General features: G+C 50.4%; 6 protein-coding genes across 7 annotated transcripts; 3 read left to right on the top strand and 3 right to left on the bottom strand.

The window, feature by feature from the left end:
- Nucleotides 1-81: 81 nt before the first annotated feature.
- ONS95_013171 (uncharacterized protein) lies at nt 82-5,853 on the top strand. The gene is made up of 5 exons (XM_058506807.1): nt 82-292; nt 345-465; nt 555-3,511; nt 3,558-4,285; nt 4,345-5,853. Exons 1-4 carry the CDS (start codon nt 287-289, stop codon nt 4,200-4,202), a joined length of 3,729 nt encoding a protein of 1,242 aa, XP_058357536.1. The 5' UTR covers nt 82-286; the 3' UTR covers nt 4,203-4,285; nt 4,345-5,853.
- ONS95_013170 (uncharacterized protein) lies at nt 4,752-5,726 on the bottom strand (the record flags this gene model as incomplete). Its single annotated transcript, XM_058506806.1, has 1 exon — nt 4,752-5,726. The coding sequence occupies one exon, from the start codon at nt 5,724-5,726 to the stop codon at nt 4,752-4,754; it is 975 nt and encodes a 324-aa protein (XP_058357537.1).
- A 120-nt stretch (nt 5,854-5,973) lies between the features above and the next one.
- ONS95_013169 (uncharacterized protein) lies at nt 5,974-6,368 on the top strand (the record flags this gene model as incomplete). Its single annotated transcript, XM_058506805.1, has 3 exons — nt 5,974-6,075; nt 6,157-6,279; nt 6,336-6,368. 3 exons carry the CDS (start codon nt 5,974-5,976, stop codon nt 6,366-6,368), a joined length of 258 nt encoding a protein of 85 aa, XP_058357535.1.
- Nucleotides 6,369-6,901: 533 nt separating this feature from the next.
- On the top strand, nt 6,902-7,417 carry ONS95_013168 (uncharacterized protein; the record flags this gene model as incomplete). Its single annotated transcript, XM_058506804.1, has 1 exon — nt 6,902-7,417. One exon carries the CDS (start codon nt 6,902-6,904, stop codon nt 7,415-7,417), a length of 516 nt encoding a protein of 171 aa, XP_058357534.1.
- Nucleotides 7,418-8,301: 884 nt separating this feature from the next.
- Nucleotides 8,302-11,491, bottom strand: ONS95_013167 (uncharacterized protein). Of its 2 annotated transcripts, XM_058506803.1 has the most exons (4): nt 11,334-11,491; nt 10,950-11,249; nt 10,156-10,895; nt 8,302-10,107 (listed from the first exon to the last, which is right to left on the bottom strand). In XM_058506803.1, the coding sequence occupies exons 2-4, from the start codon at nt 11,075-11,077 to the stop codon at nt 9,467-9,469; spliced, it is 1,509 nt and encodes a 502-aa protein (XP_058357533.1). In that variant the 5' UTR covers nt 11,078-11,249; nt 11,334-11,491; the 3' UTR covers nt 8,302-9,466. The 2 variants fall into 2 exon arrangements, with proteins under 2 accessions (XP_058357533.1, XP_058357532.1); XM_058506802.1 differs by having other exon boundaries at nt 10,950-11,491.
- A 656-nt stretch (nt 11,492-12,147) lies between these two features.
- ONS95_013166 (uncharacterized protein) lies at nt 12,148-16,414 on the bottom strand. Its single transcript, XM_058506801.1, has 2 exons — nt 15,726-16,414; nt 12,148-15,631 (listed from the first exon to the last, which is right to left on the bottom strand). The coding sequence occupies exon 2, from the start codon at nt 15,038-15,040 to the stop codon at nt 13,343-13,345; it is 1,698 nt and encodes a 565-aa protein (XP_058357531.1). The 5' UTR covers nt 15,041-15,631; nt 15,726-16,414; the 3' UTR covers nt 12,148-13,342.
- Nucleotides 16,415-17,039: the final 625 nt, after the last annotated feature.

Below are 17,039 nucleotides of genomic sequence, written 5' to 3'. Positions count from 1 at the left end.
AGCCTTCCCCCTAATTGCCTGCCGGCTAATACCTGGTCTAAAGCAGCCTGTCGAGCGTTCCCGTCATCACCAGAATTCCATCGTAAGGGTCCCGTCTTGTCTTGTGCTGGCCAGATATCCAACGCGTCTACAAGGTCATTGAATTTGCTCCTCCTATAATATCGCATCGACTTAGACCACACCCTTCTATAATGTTCGGCACCATGCGAACATATATTTGCTGATCTATAATGCTACACGAATTGTCCGCCTCTAGGAACCAGTGGGGAACACAATAGCCTCAACAATGAGCGTGCGTCTTATCACTTCCCCCGCTGTGCATATGCTGAAAAGACTACTGCTAGCGTGAACAAACAAAAGCGGCCCAATATATCCAGCAGCTGGACGAAGCTCGCTGTGAGGGAAATTGGGATGCTGTTCCAGAGCTGGTGAGGAAGGTCAAGAAGCATGCGCCGCAGCGGACATGTACGTACCACTCGAGTCCAGAATCGACATGTCCTTCGGCAGCTATAGTCTGGATCGACTCCTGAAGAGAGACTGACCATTTCGAATAGGTCTTGTATTGTCAGCCGAAGCCGAGCATGCTATCTCTCAAGCCTCTAATAATCGTCCCAGCACTGCCCGCCCTGGTACTGCTAGAACTGCCAATACCACGGCCACTTCGCAATCTACAAGTGTTTCTCGATACATACCCTTACTTCTAGAAGCAATCGAGAAAGAAGGAGCCCATGTTGAGGACGAGTTCCAGGCGCAAGTTTGCGTGGGCTGGATACATTGGCATTTGGGAGAACCCTCACTAGCCGCAGCACGATTACCAAAAAGTATTGAGCAGGAATTCTCGCAGCTGGATGGAACAAACAAGGAATCTGCCGAATGGACCAAAGTATGTGCCCTGAAAGCATGCTACATCAAAGGCCAATCCCAAGGGAGGGCAGGAGCTTTGACAGATGCAGTCGAAACTTTTGAAACAGGCTTGCCAATACTGTCGAGCGCCTCCTCTAGTACTAAGCAATCGCGCGAATTGAAGACATGGACCGAATTGTACCTAACCGGATTCTGCATACTGTCAAGCTTGGCGATTAAATCCAAAGTCTCATCCATCCTGGAGACCGAGACTTTACCTGCATTCCGAGCGTGGGCAAAATTTTGGAATACGCAGACTTCGGCGCCAACTGGTGGGAGGGCGTTCTATGCTGAGGTCTCGCGGCGACATGTATGGAAAGAATACTACATTACGCTTTCGGACCTTCTCACGCAGAATCTGCCATTCCCAACCACGTCCCTCACGCCAGCCTATGCAGAGACTTCCACGAGACTACAACAACGAGCTGAATTGAAACGGGTGGAGACGAGATATGAGACACTTTTATTGAGCGAGGTTCAGTTTCCCAAGGCGGAAGAGGCCAGTGAAGAGGTCGAAGCCTTTGTAGAGGTTGTCATCCAGAATTGGCGTATCCTGTGTGGTAGCGGCTGGAAAGAGCAGGATCTTGGGGAAGGAGGGGCAGAAGCTGTGAGCAGAGGCGTCTTGGATATCTTGTATCGAGCAGCGACCAAGACTTTTCACTCCACAGCCATCTTGCGACACTTGTTCACAGTTCATTTGGCCGTCGCGGAATTCGACCTAGCTTTTAAAGCATTCGACACTTATCTGGACATAGTCAAGAAAGGGAAAGCTCGAGTGGAGAAGACTGGCGAATCGGAGCATGGTCTTGATGACGACGAGACGGTTCTAGTTGCGGTCTCTGATTGCATTAAGGCGCTCTGCCGGTACGGTTCACTAGACGGCGCAGAGAAAGCTCATGAACTGGGCCATTATTTTGAAGGTTGGCTGGATAAGCATCATCCAGTCGACCAGCGGCATGCGAATGGACATATATCGGAGAAGCACGACTCAACAGATTTGGATTGTGCCATTGCCCCGAGGATTTTCGCCTTGGTATGGCGATCAATTGGCATCGCTTACGCCCAGTGGGCGCGCTTGACATATGAGGCTTCGACTCGGTCAGATATCCAGCTCCATGCCATTAAATGCTTCCGCAAGGCGCTCTTGCCACAGTTCGAAAGCACAACAGATGTTGAAACGCTGTTTGCTTTGGGAACACTACTTGCTGAGCGGAGAGAACTCCCGGCTGCAATTGAAGTGGTTAGGACAGGTCTGTTACCGCGGGCCTCAAATACTACGACCAGTGGCCTTGGTCCGCTTTCAGGCCGTTTTACGAGAGAGCGATCACTAATACCCTTGTGGCATCTCATGGCTTTGCTTCTTAGTGCCCGTCAGGAACTCACGACTGCTGCAAGATCGTGCGAAGGGGCATTCGAACAATTCCAGGACCCGAAATATCTCTTTGGTGAGGAGGATCTCAATGGTGCGTACAGAAGCGCACATTTAAACGAAAAGGCAGTTGCGAGGAAACAGGGAGTTGTTGACGAAATGGATGATTTCGAAAAGGAGAGCGTTCTTGAAGTCAAAATGACACAGCTTGCCATTATTGAGGTGCTCGAAGGACCGGAGGTTGCAGTAAATGCCAGCGATGAGCTTCTTAGTCTTTACACTCGACTCTTTGGTGACCCTCTCAAGGATTCGGCCCCCTTAGCAGCTCCAGGCACAGCATTGACGATAGCTCCCAAAAGCTCTTCCGGAACGATCAAGAGTGTACGAGGCAGTATATTTGGACGGACAGGCCGTTCATCTGTTCGCAAACCGCACCCAACCGCAGCTGGAGCTTCAATTAGTGGAGACCCAGCATCACCACCTAGACCGCAAACTACGCAGACCGTGGCTAGTACGGTAGCCCCGACAATCCAAGTGACGAACGAGAATGGCAGTGCAGCGAAGCAGCATCATTCGCACCATCACCACGAGAAGCTACAGAAACGAACCGAGAGCGTTCTAAAGAAAAACGGAGCCAGCAGGAGCAGGAGTGTCAGTACTGGCAGAAAGCGAAACAGCAGTGGCGGCAAGACAACCGAACCGCACAATACTACAACTGTAGATGGAGACACATTCTTTACTCCTCCATCTGATACCGAGAATAGAAAGCAGTGGCTACAGGACGATCAAGAAAACGAGAGGAGCAGGGTCGCAACATCAAATAAGATCTCCCACCAAATCTCCGTACCCAACCCGCTTCCTCCCAAGTCCCAGCAAATAGCACTTAGAGAATCCTCGCTCAAAGCTGCATCCGTAAACAATGGATTATCACAGGACCATCGTCTTCTACCTAGATCTCCCTACTCGCCTTCGACAACTCCAGTGACTCGATTTTCAAAAGACCAAGAGAGAAGACGACGGACTGCGACCCTAGTGAAAGTTTGGCTTCTGATTAGTGCCTTTTATCGCCGTGCGACCATGTATGAAGATGCGAAAGGAGCAATCGAAGAAGCTGAGAAACTTGTTCGTAGCGCAGAAGTCGATGTGTCCAAAGATACCACAGGCACTGTCTCGATTAACAATGCTGGGTGGGGAGGAGGCAAAACTGTCCAGCAGTTATGGGGCGATGTCCATGCCGAGGTAAGTTCCTTACGATGAATGGGATACTTCTTGCTAATACCACCAGCGTGGATCTCTTTCCTTAGCAGAATCTACCCCGCACACCGCACTTGCGCATTTCGAATCTGCCCTTACACACTTTCCCGACCACCCAACTGCAATCGTTGGCCTTGCTAACATTTTGTTGGATGTATACTCTGAAGATCTCCTCCCACCACCTGTAATTCCAAGTCTCGTTCTCCCAGGAGCCTTCAGTACACCTTCAGCATCTACACTCAATACTTCGTCGGTGACCCCTCTCACTACCCAGCCAGCTCCACATAAGCAATCGTCCATCGCCCCCATAGACTCACACGGCCCTCTGGGCCTCCCGACTGCGAAGCGCTCTGATACCATAACCAGTGGCCCACGAGAACCTACGGATAGCCCCAGTTCCATCTCGTCTGGGCTTCAGCCAAGCTACAAAGAATCGTCTACCGCACTGCTAGACCGCCTCGCAGCCCGTGACAGAGCATACGGCCTGCTTTCCACACTCACCAAACTCGGCACGGGGTGGAACAACAGTGAAGCATGGTTCGCCCTCTCCCGAGCCTACGAAGAAGGGGGCCAGCCCGACAAGGCCCGAGAAGTCCTTTGGTGGTGCGTTGAGCTCGAGGAAAGCAGAGGTGTCAGGGATTGGACAGTCGTTGGTGGTGGAGGCTACGTTTTGTAATTTTCATACTCTTGGTATACCTGCATCAGCAGCAACATGGTGGGATACACATTGACTTGTAGATACCTTTTGTCCTCTAGAGCGTACGTTTGTGCTTGTTTACTGGCAGCAGGCACGAACATCAGTTTAATGATTACAGCAGACTTCCAGCTCGTTGGAGTTTACACCCTCTACCTTTTGCGGGTGGACAACAGCCATTGCACCGATTCTCGAAGGGCCGATCGTACTTAATGATATCTTGCCTATTCACCGGCTGGGAAACCTCGTTCTTTGTCATTTTTTTTAATGATGGACACTTTTTCGGGGTGGTTGCTTTAACATAAGAATTGCGTTTGGATAACGTAGATTGCGTCCATGCCATCAAGTGGATGCGTTGCGAAACAATCTGTCTATTGGTCTCAACTGGTTTACAATATCACCAGCAACAATGTGTCTGCTCATGAGCCGAGAAGTCTGTAACAGCTCTCCAAGACTAGATTCTGCAAGGAAGCAATCGAGGAACTTTCTAATTCCTAGAGACATGACAATCGCCGTCACACAGGAACGGTATCATGATCCATAGCTAAAGCTACAATTCAAAGCAGAGGCTAGCACATAAATAGTCCTCAACATTGGAGTTTCAACCCCATGATCTTGGGCTAGTCTCACGACATTCCCAACGATGGCTTCAACCTCCATGTTTCTTCCAGCAAGTGCATCTACGAGCATGCTAGGCGCTACCCCAGGTAATTCTCGGATCGTTGCCCTCCCAAGTTGAAAGTCAACAAGGGCAGTATCAATTTTCTCATAGCCACACGCATTTGCAACAGCCTTAATCTCCAGCATGACATCCCGAATCAAGTTCTTCGCCTCGGGGCTTGACTGCAAGACCTGTGCGTCTCCGGAGCGTGATAAAGCACAAATTGGATTCCAGGAAGTGTTGACCAGAAGCTTCGACCAGCGCTCAAATTGGACGTCTTGATGGACTTTTGCGCTTCCACCACTAGCTTTTAGGAGATTTGCAAACTGGTTGGCAGGTTCTATGCTTGACGAAGCCGGGTAAGGGCCGATGTGGAGGAACTCGACTTCCTTGTGTAAAATTACCCCCGGGCTGGGTTGACTAGCCGGAAGGTACACCACTGTACTCAGCAATGGATTGTCCGGATACATCTTGGCATAGGGTTCTTCAATAGCAATTCCATTCTGTATCAAGACGATAGTTGTCTTGGGTGAGATAGCGGGTCTTATCAGCTCGGCGGTAGAAGGAACAGTAGGCACTGCCTTGGAGCAAATCAAGACATAATCGAAATGGGATGGATCAGCTGCTGTAGCTTCTTCGACAGATCGGACAACGACAGGGCGAACCTTTAGATTCTGTCCCCACAGCGAGGAGTTTATTGTGAAGCCATCTTTGAATGCAGAGTCAAAATTGGATCGACAGACTGTGACGATGTTCGATGCCGGCACAGCTCGGGAAAACACAAAAGAATACGTCGCACCGATGCTCCCTGTGCCAAAGATCAAGATTCTTGGAGTTGGAGCCATTCTGTGCGTCGTTGTACAAAAACCACGTCCTCTCCCATCGCTTACATACCTACCATTTCGTTTGTCATTGAGCAAGGGTGGGGGAACGAAGTGTATCACGTGGTTTCGTGCAGTGCCCCAGGACTAGCGTGTTTGCTCCACGTCCTCTCGTTTGAGCGCCATATCCTTCTCCAGCTATGGTTCTCAGCAATTCAAACCCCCAGACCCAACAACCGGATCTTCTCAAAATAAGCAGGTACCACGAGACATGGCTTTATCGAGATGTGTTATTTGCGATAAGCCCAACGTCAAAGAGTGCGCAGCTTGTAGATCCTCTGCCTACTGTTCGCCAGCGTGCCAACAGGTTGATGTAAGCAGGTTATGGCCAAAGCATTTCTCCAACTCTCGGCGTCTAACGAAAGTATTGTTGAAACATCTAACTTCGAAGTAGTGGCCCTTACACAAGACACTCTGTAAGAAACTATCGATTCTACTGAAGGCTCCTCGACCTAAATTCCCCGTAAGACTTGGCATCTTGCTATCCGCCGACGATCCAAATCCACAATTCGTTTGGGTACGTTCTCAACAAGCACTCAAGCCGAACTTATCGAGTACTCACGAAGAGATTAGTATACACCAGCTGCTAGGTCACCCAATCACTGAAACAGTGGAGAGCTTCAACATTTCGAAGAATGAGGTCAGAGGATATATATGCTAGACCACACGGTCGTTGTGTATGCAAGAGACAACTGGCTGAACGATAGAAGTAAACCCAACCAAGCCGCACTTGCCTTCACGGACTTGCAGCTGCCGTATGATTGGAGAGGAAATATCTTGGTGATGAATTACAAAGGCCTTGTTGGCAAAAACATTCCGCCGAAGATGAATTCTGGCCAGCCTCTTGTGCTACCAGCCCTTCCGTCAGGCAGTGAGACGGGACCTTACCAGGAATTCCAAGATATCACACTGGCAGATTAAAGAGCCGCGATCGACTACCTGGTAAGTGTTCTTCGAATTATTCTCCTTCATCTCCAAATTTCAATATCTTGCAACTCCTCTTGAGCCCACCGGAACGAATGCGCCATCAATTATCACAATACTAATGTGTACCCTTTCAGTCTCGATATAAAAATCATGTCAAGCGTGGCAACGAACACTCCTATTTCACCATCAGTGCTTCGCCGGCGAATAAGCCGATGCATGAGCTGCAGACCTTAATGAACATGATGAAGGCAGATCAGGCAGAAAAGGAAAAGAAGAGAAAGTTCAAAGGAGTTCTTATCAGATGTGAGGGGGATATTGGTATCAATAAGAAGGAAAGTGGCAGATGGGAGAGATACACCGAGGTCGCAATCTCAAAGGAACATCCAATCTGGAATTCGGACCCAACGCCTGCATCCAAGATTATGGGACTTCCCCTGCTCGTACACAAACAGCCTCACAATCCTGCATGGAGCCAGAATGACCACACCCGATTCGACAATCAGCCTGCCATTTTTCTCAACCTCACTGTGGATCCCAAAATCGAAGATATGTGGGGATTTGCTCCTCCAGAATGGCAGAACGAGGTTGGTAGCACCTTACTGGTCAGGAAAGATCAGAAGAACTTGAGTCGTGAGCAAGCTTGGGCTCTCGTAGAGTTCATGCAGTTCCGTGTATCAGATGCGTTCGAGGATCCGGCGAGGAGCGTCAACGTCGAGCTGCGGTTTTGAAGATGTTGAATTGGAAGCAGTTCGACGATTTCTTGGAGAAATTCAAGGTGGAGAAGGTGGTCAGCGATGGAAGGTCTTGGGATGGTGTCAGATCTCCTTTTGGCACGAAGGAAGGTAGTAATGGTCAGCCTCTCTGATTGGGCATGACGATTTGCTTGGCGTTTTGGATAATTTAGAGCTGGGACCCAGTGGTCGGTCATGAACAAAATGCGCGCTGGTTGGAACCTTTGTCTACCCGCCGATGTATTCTTATCGTATGAATGCTCCAAGTTGCGATATGTTATGGCGTCAAATTTGCAGGGTGTATTCAAGATATACCAATATCCATTGATTTGGATGGGCAGTTCAAGGGGGCTTGAGCTGGTCGGAAAGTCTGCCGCCTCATGGCTCTTGCATCATCTTTTCAATGATATTAACGTGGAACAGAATGAGATATTGTAAATGAAATCTACTACCCTGTATCGTTCTTCTCACTATCCTTCCTCACTTCCCCCTTACAACGTACAGAATTTCGCAGTGGGATTATTCCAGCCCAACAAGGGCAGCTAGCGACACTTGAGGTCGCCTTATCACTTGTATTGTTGCGAAATAGAAATTACCAAGCAGAGAAATGAATACGATCTAGTGAGTTCCGACAAACCACAAGTTTTATTCAATGGTTTAGCTTGAAGTTTGGATTGGAATTCGCACCACAGTCCAACAAAGGAGACGCGAGGCATAAAAATTCTTCGCACTTTCAAATGACTGGTAGCCAATGAATTTTAAAGTCTATGTAGCTGCAATCAGCCTAATTGAGAACCATGGTAGATTGAAGATAGCTGCTTGGACCGAAGCACAAAGAAACGCTGCCGGCCCTCGCTTAAATATGTAAACAAAACAAAACCCCTGAGCACACCCGATACCTAGAAGCTAGAATTTCGAAGCGAGTAATTTCGGCGCCAAGAGCCACGTGGACTTATCACCAGAACATCTTTCAGCCATATATAGACTCCCTTCTGAACTTTAATCATAAAAAAGACGAAATATGTTCCCATGTCCAAGAAGGGTGGCGTCAAGAGTACTCAGGATTAACTCATTCCGAGCCTTTCCCAGCAACACCAAAATCAATCAATAAATCACTCTAGACTTCACAACTTCACAAGTCACTCCTCCATGCCATCAAATCACCTCTCGATCGCCGAACCATCCTTCACTTTTGATCAACAAGGAATTCACAACTTTCTTCTTCCCCTCCCTCTTGTCTCACCAGTAATCGCCTTGCCTTGCCCCGAGCAGCCTTCTTCACCTTACGAACCGCCGCAACAGATCTCATCCCTATCACTCTCTTCCCCTTCCTCTTCCTCTTCATCATCCCCATCCTCACCAAGTTCCTGATCCTCCTCAACTGGAAAAACACAACTATCAAACCCGGAGGCCACACCTCGTGTCCGGGTCTCCACGAGCGTGCTTGTCCACTGGTGGCGCGGAAGTAGTAGCTGTGGTATTACCGGGTATCGGTAGCGTCCGAAAGCGACCACCATCTCTTTCGTCATCGGAACCAGCATAAATTTGGTCTTGGAGGCTGGCCTTTGAGGCTGCTGCTCTCGTGGTCGTGGTGGATTGATTCTTATTCATCGCAGGGCTTCTCGTCAAAAAGCCACCACCTTCTTGATCTTCTTGGTGTCCTCCTTTACAGTGTTCTCAGATTCCCTTCTTGTCCGCCCCGTGAATGTTCCTTGTCGTTCTTTTCTGTGACTTGCTTTTTAACAAGTCTTGGTTGGGATATTTGACTATTCTCAACTACAGGATCCATGAGCTTCGCAGCATCCATTCGGTTCTTGATGCGATTCCAGCAGGCAGGTTCAGTCTCGCCGTTGGCTTCTTCGAGATGCGAAGTGTTTTTGGAAAGATTGCGCGTACTTTAGGACAAGAAACGACACACTGTACAGCAACAAAAGGAATAACGAGAGAGCCGAGGTTCATATTTAGCTTGATATGATTAATTGCAAATGCAGTGTGCGCTTAAATCATTCATCTCACTAAATGCAGATCATCATGCTTCCGAGACTACTACAGCCTACTTCCCATATTGACATGAACAGCCTTAGTCTGTGTATACCCGGCCAAACCAGCCTCACCCAGTTCTCTTCCAATACCACTCTGCTTCACGCCTCCAAATGGAATCCTATAATCCGAATCATTGCTCGAATTAATCCACACCATACCCGCCTCGATATTTTTCGCCACTCTATGCGCACGAGTGAGATCTTGAGTGAAGACCGCACTGCCAAGGCCATATGTAGTATCATTTGCCATCTCAAGCGCCTCTTCTTCAGTCTTGAAGCTAGCAATGACGACAAAGGGGCCGAAGACTTCTTCTCTGAAGATCTTCATGCTGGGCTTGACGCCTGTGAAGACTGTGGGCTCGATGAAGAATCCCTTGCCGGCGGAGGGTCCGGAAGTGAAAGCCTCGCCACCAGAAATGAGAGTTGCGCCTTCGTCTTTGCCAGCCTTGACAAAACCAAGAACACGCTCGTATTGTGTCTTGGTAACTTGTGGTCCTTGGAAGGTGGTCTCGGCGAATGGGTCACCAACAACGGAGACCTTTTGAACCTGCTCCTTGAAGGCGGCAATAAAGGTGTCGTAGATGGAGTCTTGGACTAGAATTCTGGATGTAGCGGTACAGATTTGACCTTGGTTGGACATGATACCTTTAAAATGTTAGCATATTGTGACTCCAATCAGGGAGAAATAATTACCAATGTGTGCCCACTTCACAGCCTGGTCCAGATCCGCATCCTCGAAGACGAGCAATGGTGACTTTCCACCAGTCTCCAAAGTAATGTTCTTCATGTTCACAGCCGCCATCTTCATAATCTCCTTTCCAGTTCCAGTACTTCCAGTGAAGGCAATCTTATCAATACCCAAATGGGTAGCGATCGCTGCACCAGCCTCACGTCCGTAACCATTGAGGATATTCACAACTCCTGGTGGGAACCCAGCCTCCTTGATCAAGTTCGCAAAGTATAAAATGCTCAATGGGGTCTGCTCAGCCGCCTTCATGACAATGGTGTTTCCACAAGCCAACGCGGGACCCAGCTTCCACGCCGCCATGGCGAGCGGGTAGTTCCATGGAATGATCTGCCCACAGACTCCCACCGGCTCCTTGATTGTGTACGCAAACTTGGCTGGTCCGGTATCAATGACCTGGCCGTGGATCTTATCCGCGTATCCGCCATAGTACTTCAATACCCCAGTGACCTCCCCAACGTCTCCGAGCGAGTCTCCGTATGTCTTGCCGTTATCCCAAGTCTCGATTGTGGCGAGGGTATCTTTGTGGGCCTCGCAGAGGTCGGAGAGCTTCATCATCATGTTTCCTCGGTCGGTGGGGGAGAGATCGCGCCATGAGGGGTCCTTGAATGCCTTGCGGGCAGCTGCGACAGCTGTGTCGACGTCTTCGGGAGTGGCTGCATAGACGGAAGCAATCTCGGTCTCATCGCTACAGAAAATTCAGCATTGGTGTTGGAGGGTTAGCAGAGTGAGAGTGGCATACGTTGGGTTGATAGACACAATCTTCTTGCCATCGCTGCTCTTCACCCATTCGTTATTGATGAAGAGACCTGTTGGCTGGGTGTATTTCCTGCCATTGGGAGCTGTGAGCTCGACGGTAAGGTCAGACATTCTGGCGGCAGCACAGCTGAATGATCTGCAGAGAGATAGGTGGAATGTTGTAATGGATTGACGGTCGTATGTGCAGTTTGGGATAGCTGATAATGGCTCTGTTGATTGGCAACTGACCCGGGTGATCTGTTCGAAGAGATTGCGACGAAGATGTGCGGGCAGAGGGAGAAGTCTTTTGAACATCAGAAGAGAGGAAGAGCAGAGCAGAGCAGAGCAGATCTCGGCTTCAGTAAATAGCTGCAGTGTAACTACCTACCTTAGGCCGTCGTTACTACTCTCCAAGTCAAACAAGTCACGATCAAAGGTGGGCGTGGGGTGGCACACAATGGAATGGACGAGCGAGCTGCCTGACAGGGAAAGCTTTAACGAGGAGAGGAACGGATTGCCCTGCCTGTTCAGGTCTGGTGCCCGTGGTCTGCCCCGCCCCGCCCCGCGATGACAGACTCGCCTCGTCAAGACTCAAGACTCAAGAGCAACAGCAAGAGCCCTGGCTGTGGAGAAGCCGACGTTTCCCAAAATACAATACAATACCTGCGAGGATAAGCACGAGGTTGAGCTTGTGACTTGAAGAGGGACATTTGCATTCTATATAGATAGGATAGGAGGTTTGTAAACAGCTCAATCTTCAGTCTTGGCAGCAGCAGGAATAAATCGATTGGCCACATAGTATAATATACGGTAGCCCGTTTTTCGCCGCAGCGATGAAGCTTTTCGCACACATAACATAGCGGGACTTCGCTTAGCCAGAATAATTATTACCCCTCATCCTCAACTGACAGTGCAGAGTGTTCACCTATTGTAAGGACTTGGCAGCAAGTCTGCTGGGCGTAACAGTCAGCGCCCAAGTGTTTACGAGCTGCTGCCTTTGACCACATCGGGCTGATAAGAAGCAAAGGTATCTATCTATCTACCCGATGGTGCCTCTGTGGTCACCACGCCAGGCCGGGATGCAAGCTCGAGAAAATTCATGGTCTAAATTTCCAAATTAGGTACCTACCTACCCCTCTTTGTCACGTGTAAAGAGCTACAGGAACTCAATTTACAATAGGGCAGACTTAGGATCATATCAGGCTTGATATAACTATCGTTAGACTTTGATGTAAAGGAAGCTTTCTAAAATTCAATACAACTCGCATGGACTTCCTTGGATGTGAACCTTTAGCGCCGCCATGACCGCCCAAGCATGAAATTTGGAGGCGCAAGGTCTCACTACCCCTCACTTGGTTCAGGCACGACTATCGATACTTGGCAACGGCATGTTTTGCCTACTTGTGTTGGCTTGCATGCATGATGCAAAGAACCTTATGTCAGAATTGACTTCCACCAGCCCATTAACATGCGTCCGCTATACTGTGAGGATCACAGCTGCCCTTCTCTTTCGTACAATACAGTCTGATTTTTATGTATACCCGAGTCCCGGCCCGTCCCAGATCCAATCTTGTACAAGCAGCCAACCCTCGCTCTGGACGCCCGCTCGCCCTCCTGCTATCTCTCTGGTTCAGCACGAAGCATCAATTTGATAGATCGACCCTTCTAACCCAGTCTATCTCCCTTGGTCCTTTGATCCTCCACTCCCACCTCAAAAAGCACAAATACCAACCCCCTAGACTCCCCCTCCCGAAGCCGAGCCAGAGACCCCAGAAAACACAACCCCTCTGCTCCAAGGTATGCCCGTGCCGTGCAAGATATGGTTGTCCCCCGACGACAGCAAACTCCATGCTGAAACGCAAAAAATGATAGTAAAAAAAGCGCAAAGTCTGATCAGGAGCTTCCAAAGAAGTTCACAAAAAGCCCAGAGATTTATATGGCACCATTGGACTGTGACCAAAAGCAAAAATTGGTTTGAAGGTATATGGGAAAAAAAAGTATGCACCACACCAGGGGGTATAAACTCGCTGTTTTTCGCTGGAAATGAAATACGAGAAGACAAAAATCTGGGGATATATGAGGTCGGTTGCCCAACAATGCTGCTCTTCCTTCTCCCTGTCGCTCCTTGATAATGATGAGGTTGGTGATGAAAATGGTGGTCGATGTGACGATGAAAAAAGAGATATGTGGGATAGAGATACACAGGGTAGATACAATGCTTATGTATGTAGAGTTTGGTCGATAGCTGGCAAGCATGAATCGTGCTCGCACAACAGAGACAACGTATGTGGAATTAGATATTAGGGAGGAGGTATGTTTAGACGCCGCGATTGTCGCGGATCGTCGATCGAGGTTGTTGACCTCGGCTATTTTCCGCAGAGTCCAGTCGCAATGGAACTACCGGCGTCCAGCATCTCCAGTCCAACCGCGTTCGTATGGACCACGCGCATAGGGGTCATGAGGTAGAGGACCAGCGCCCGTCGAAGGGGTGACATTTCCACTTGGCGTCTGCGGGCCAGGGGCCGGCTCCATCCGTAGAGGAGGCAGGTTTGGCGGTCCAGGAGGGCCAAAATATCCTCCAGGGGACTGAACTGGAGGGAGACTTGGAGCTGGTGGAAGAGAGTAGGGCAAGCTGGTGAATTCCCCTTGCGTGTCCGTCCTCCTTCTCCTAGGAGCTCGTTCTGTGGTTGTGTCCGGCGCATGAAAGCTCGTCTGAGGGGGAGGCTGTGGCGGCGGCTGGCCCATGCCCGGAAACGATCCCGATCGCATGCTTTGGGGACTTGGAGGACCTTGCAAAGCAAGGTGTCTCATCTCGGGATTTCTGAGTAACAGATCTCGCAGTCTGTCCCTCTCTAGTCTGTACCGGTCCCGTTCCCCCTCAATCTCCCGCATTCTTCTGTCCTGCTCTCGCGCCTGCTGTTGGAGCTTTTCAATGCTCGTGTTTGCCTCCCTCTCTTTTTCTTTTCTGCGTTGCCGGAATCTTGCAGAGGCGCCTGCGTTCCTTGCACGTTTTTCATCAGCCAATTTGGAAGCCTGGTGCACGTCCACAGGCATAGTATACGAGCCTTTAGACGTGGTTATTGTCATGACTTGAATGGGATCTGAAGCAGAAGTCTGCCTTGAACTGCCTGCGCTGCTGGACTGGAGAGAGCTGGCTTGAGTCTGAGGATCTGGAGAAGTGTACGGACCTTCAGGTACTCCAGAGGGCCCTTGGAATTGCATGCCACCTCCCGCTTGTATTGCAGTCCCAAATGATGAACCGGGATAGTACGAGGTGGGCTGTGTTCCACCTTTGTGGAAGAGGAAAGATGCCGGGGAGGTCTGACTTGATGAAGGATTGTTTGACGATGCTGAAATACTCGGACTTGCGCTTTGCGAAAGTCTTGCGCGGCCAGGAGCTTGCATTGTACCCCCACTCGACCGCCGAGGTACAATGGATGGTGTTGAAGATGCGGGTGGAAAGCCATACTGCTGCTGGTACTGTGATTGCCCAGGAGTAGGCATTGGAGGGATATCCGACGATGCATTGGGTCCAGGCTCGGCCATGTACACTCTGCCTCTTGAAGGCAAAAAAGGCGATTGTTGCGCGTCGATGGTTGCCGGAGCTCCTCTTCCACCGCTCACATTTCGAGCTGATGGTGATCTTGGGGTCAGGATCCGTCGAGGTGCCAATCCCTGAGGCAATTGTTGACCAGGAAAGGCATGAGATGGAGCAGTTGAGGGACTTGCGCCATATGGGGTCCGCTCCATAGCCGAGATGGGAGACTCATTCGTCGCGCCGCTAAGTCGTCGACTCGAACTACCACCACCCTCAGGCTCCGATGGGTTCAGTATAGAATGGACTCCCAGGTCCCTCTGCTGTCTCGCGCCTCTCCAATCCTCTCCAGATCCTATGTTCTGGGAGGTCTGAGCATGTTGAGGGGATATCTGCGGTTGATGAGAAAAAGCTCGATTTTCGGGCTCCGGCTGCTGTCTCTCTGCCTGTCGTCCCTCATGCTGAGAGTCATCTCGAAGCTGCACAGGTGGTAGAACGAATCTTTGACCTTCGGGCGGCGACCGAGATGCAGGACGAGACGCAGATGGCTTCTGCGACATCGGGTCCTGATCCCCTAACCCTGGATGGTCCCCAGGACCGGGACATTGACCTTTCCCACTACCTTCCCAGCTCTGCTGATAGCTGTGAAGCTTGACTACAAAATCGGTAAGACGCTTTTCGAGGACTTCTGAAGTCTGGATGCCCGGGAACCGCGATACTTTTGGTGATATCTCCGAACTGTCTCCAAAAGCAGCGAAGGTCTGATTCTCGCACGACGGACGCCTCAGGAAACCTTGTACAGCCAGATCGAATTTAATCTTTGGGAAGCTTGCCAATGGGGCGTCTCAACGAGCAGTAGAAGTCAGCTGTTGTTGCTAGTCTGAGCTTGGTGGTTCGTATAAAATCCTCTTGAATATCTCAACTGTGGAACATTGCTGGTGCGCCGCACCGAGGGCTGAAGTGAAATACTTGTTTCCCCCCTCTGCTGGTGCTGTGGGAAGACTTATTTGGGCAGGAACGATTCGGTGATGTTTGACGTGGAAGTGGAAGTGGAAGTGGAAGTGGAAATGTCGAGGCGGAGCAGCGAGGCAGTCAGTGTCAGTGCACGGAAGGATTGGACCAAAGACTTGGGAAGCAGAAATCGCTAAGAACTTTAAGACAAGTCACTGGATGTTAGTTGTTGCGCAGCAAGGAAATATAGGACGCCAGTGGTGACCAGTGACCCAGAGGATCGAGGGAACTGACTGAAAGTGGGAGACGGCTGCGGTCGACGGACCAGTCACAAACAGGAACTGCAGAACAGGCTCGCGACTGGTGGAGAAGCATGAATTGAGAGGGGAGAAAGCAGCAGTGTCGCCGATAGGGAGGGACCCGGCTACAGGCTGAAGATGCAGAAGGGGTGAGTTGTTGCTGTTGCTCGTGGATGGCTGGCGGATGGGATGTTTGTTGACAACAGCAGTGTTAGCTCGACGCAGAGGAGATATAAGCAGAGTTGGTAGGCACAGCAGGTAAGGTAGGTAGGCAGGTAGGAAGTTGATGCAGAACTGGATGAGCCAGCATCTTTTTCCATTATTGGGGAACCCCCAAGCTTTTGGTCTTCCAGTCCCACGCCTGTCTGCTCACAGACTCTTGGGACCCCTTCACAAACCAGCACCAAAGGGATCATAATGACCAGGATTCGAGAACCACAGCGGGTCTTTCTGGGAGCAAACTGGGGTGCTCGAAGGTTGCTGTAGGCGAAGGGCCACGGGCCGGGGCACGCTGTGGTGTGCTAAGACAATCGTTAAGGGCAGGGCTCCAGCTGCTAGAGCGCAGTAGGTTAGTGGGCTGCTAGGCTCGCCAGGCTGTGAGCTTGGGTCGATTCCGAATATTAATTCCCAAGAAACTTTACTTTCGCACAGGCATACAAGTACGGGCGGAGTAGGGAAGGGAAGGGAAGGGAAGGGAAGGGAAGGGAAGGGTAGGTAAGGTACAGTACAGTACAGTACAGTACAGTACAGTAGCAAGAGGACAGGGACTACTACTCAGGACGGACGCTGCAAGGCAGGGAAGGTCACAGACAGGCGGCCCACCCGTCGCCCTCGAGGCGGCCCGCGGGTGTTGGCCATGTGCAGGGCAGCCCCCCCCCCCCCCCCCCACCCCTACGCTCTCCAGTACCTTAGGACTAGACTCGCATGGCTGGCGGTGGTCAAGTAACTTCATTTGGTGAACACGCATGACTTTTTCTAAACTTTTTGTCTTTCTGAGCAGGGCAAGTGGAAGAGAAGAGGCTGGCTGCCGGCGACTTAAAGTTCCTAAAGTGCTGGCTGGATGAGACTCTAAGGCAGCCGTTGGCGACGGGAGCTATGGAAGGACGACGCGCTGAGAGGGGAGGGGTGTAGGTACAGTACAGTAGCTAAGGTACGACGAACATCTGTAGCTCCCTCAGCATCGCATCGCATCGCATCGCATCGCATCGCATCGAGCTTGGGGGAAAAGAAAATTGCCGGAGTAACTGGCGGCCCTAGCAGCACTTAGGCGTCCTTCAGGCAAGCCAATGCCATGCTTCTCTTCGTAGTA

Source organism: Cadophora gregata (assembly GCF_030347475.1).
Source record: "Cadophora gregata isolate MNR1 chromosome Unknown scaffold_7, whole genome shotgun sequence".
In the NCBI taxonomy this organism is placed as follows: Eukaryota; Fungi; Ascomycota; class Leotiomycetes; order Helotiales; family Ploettnerulaceae; genus Cadophora; species Cadophora gregata.
The sequence above is the reverse complement of the archived record's forward strand: the minus strand, read 5'-3'. Positions and strand labels throughout refer to the sequence as shown.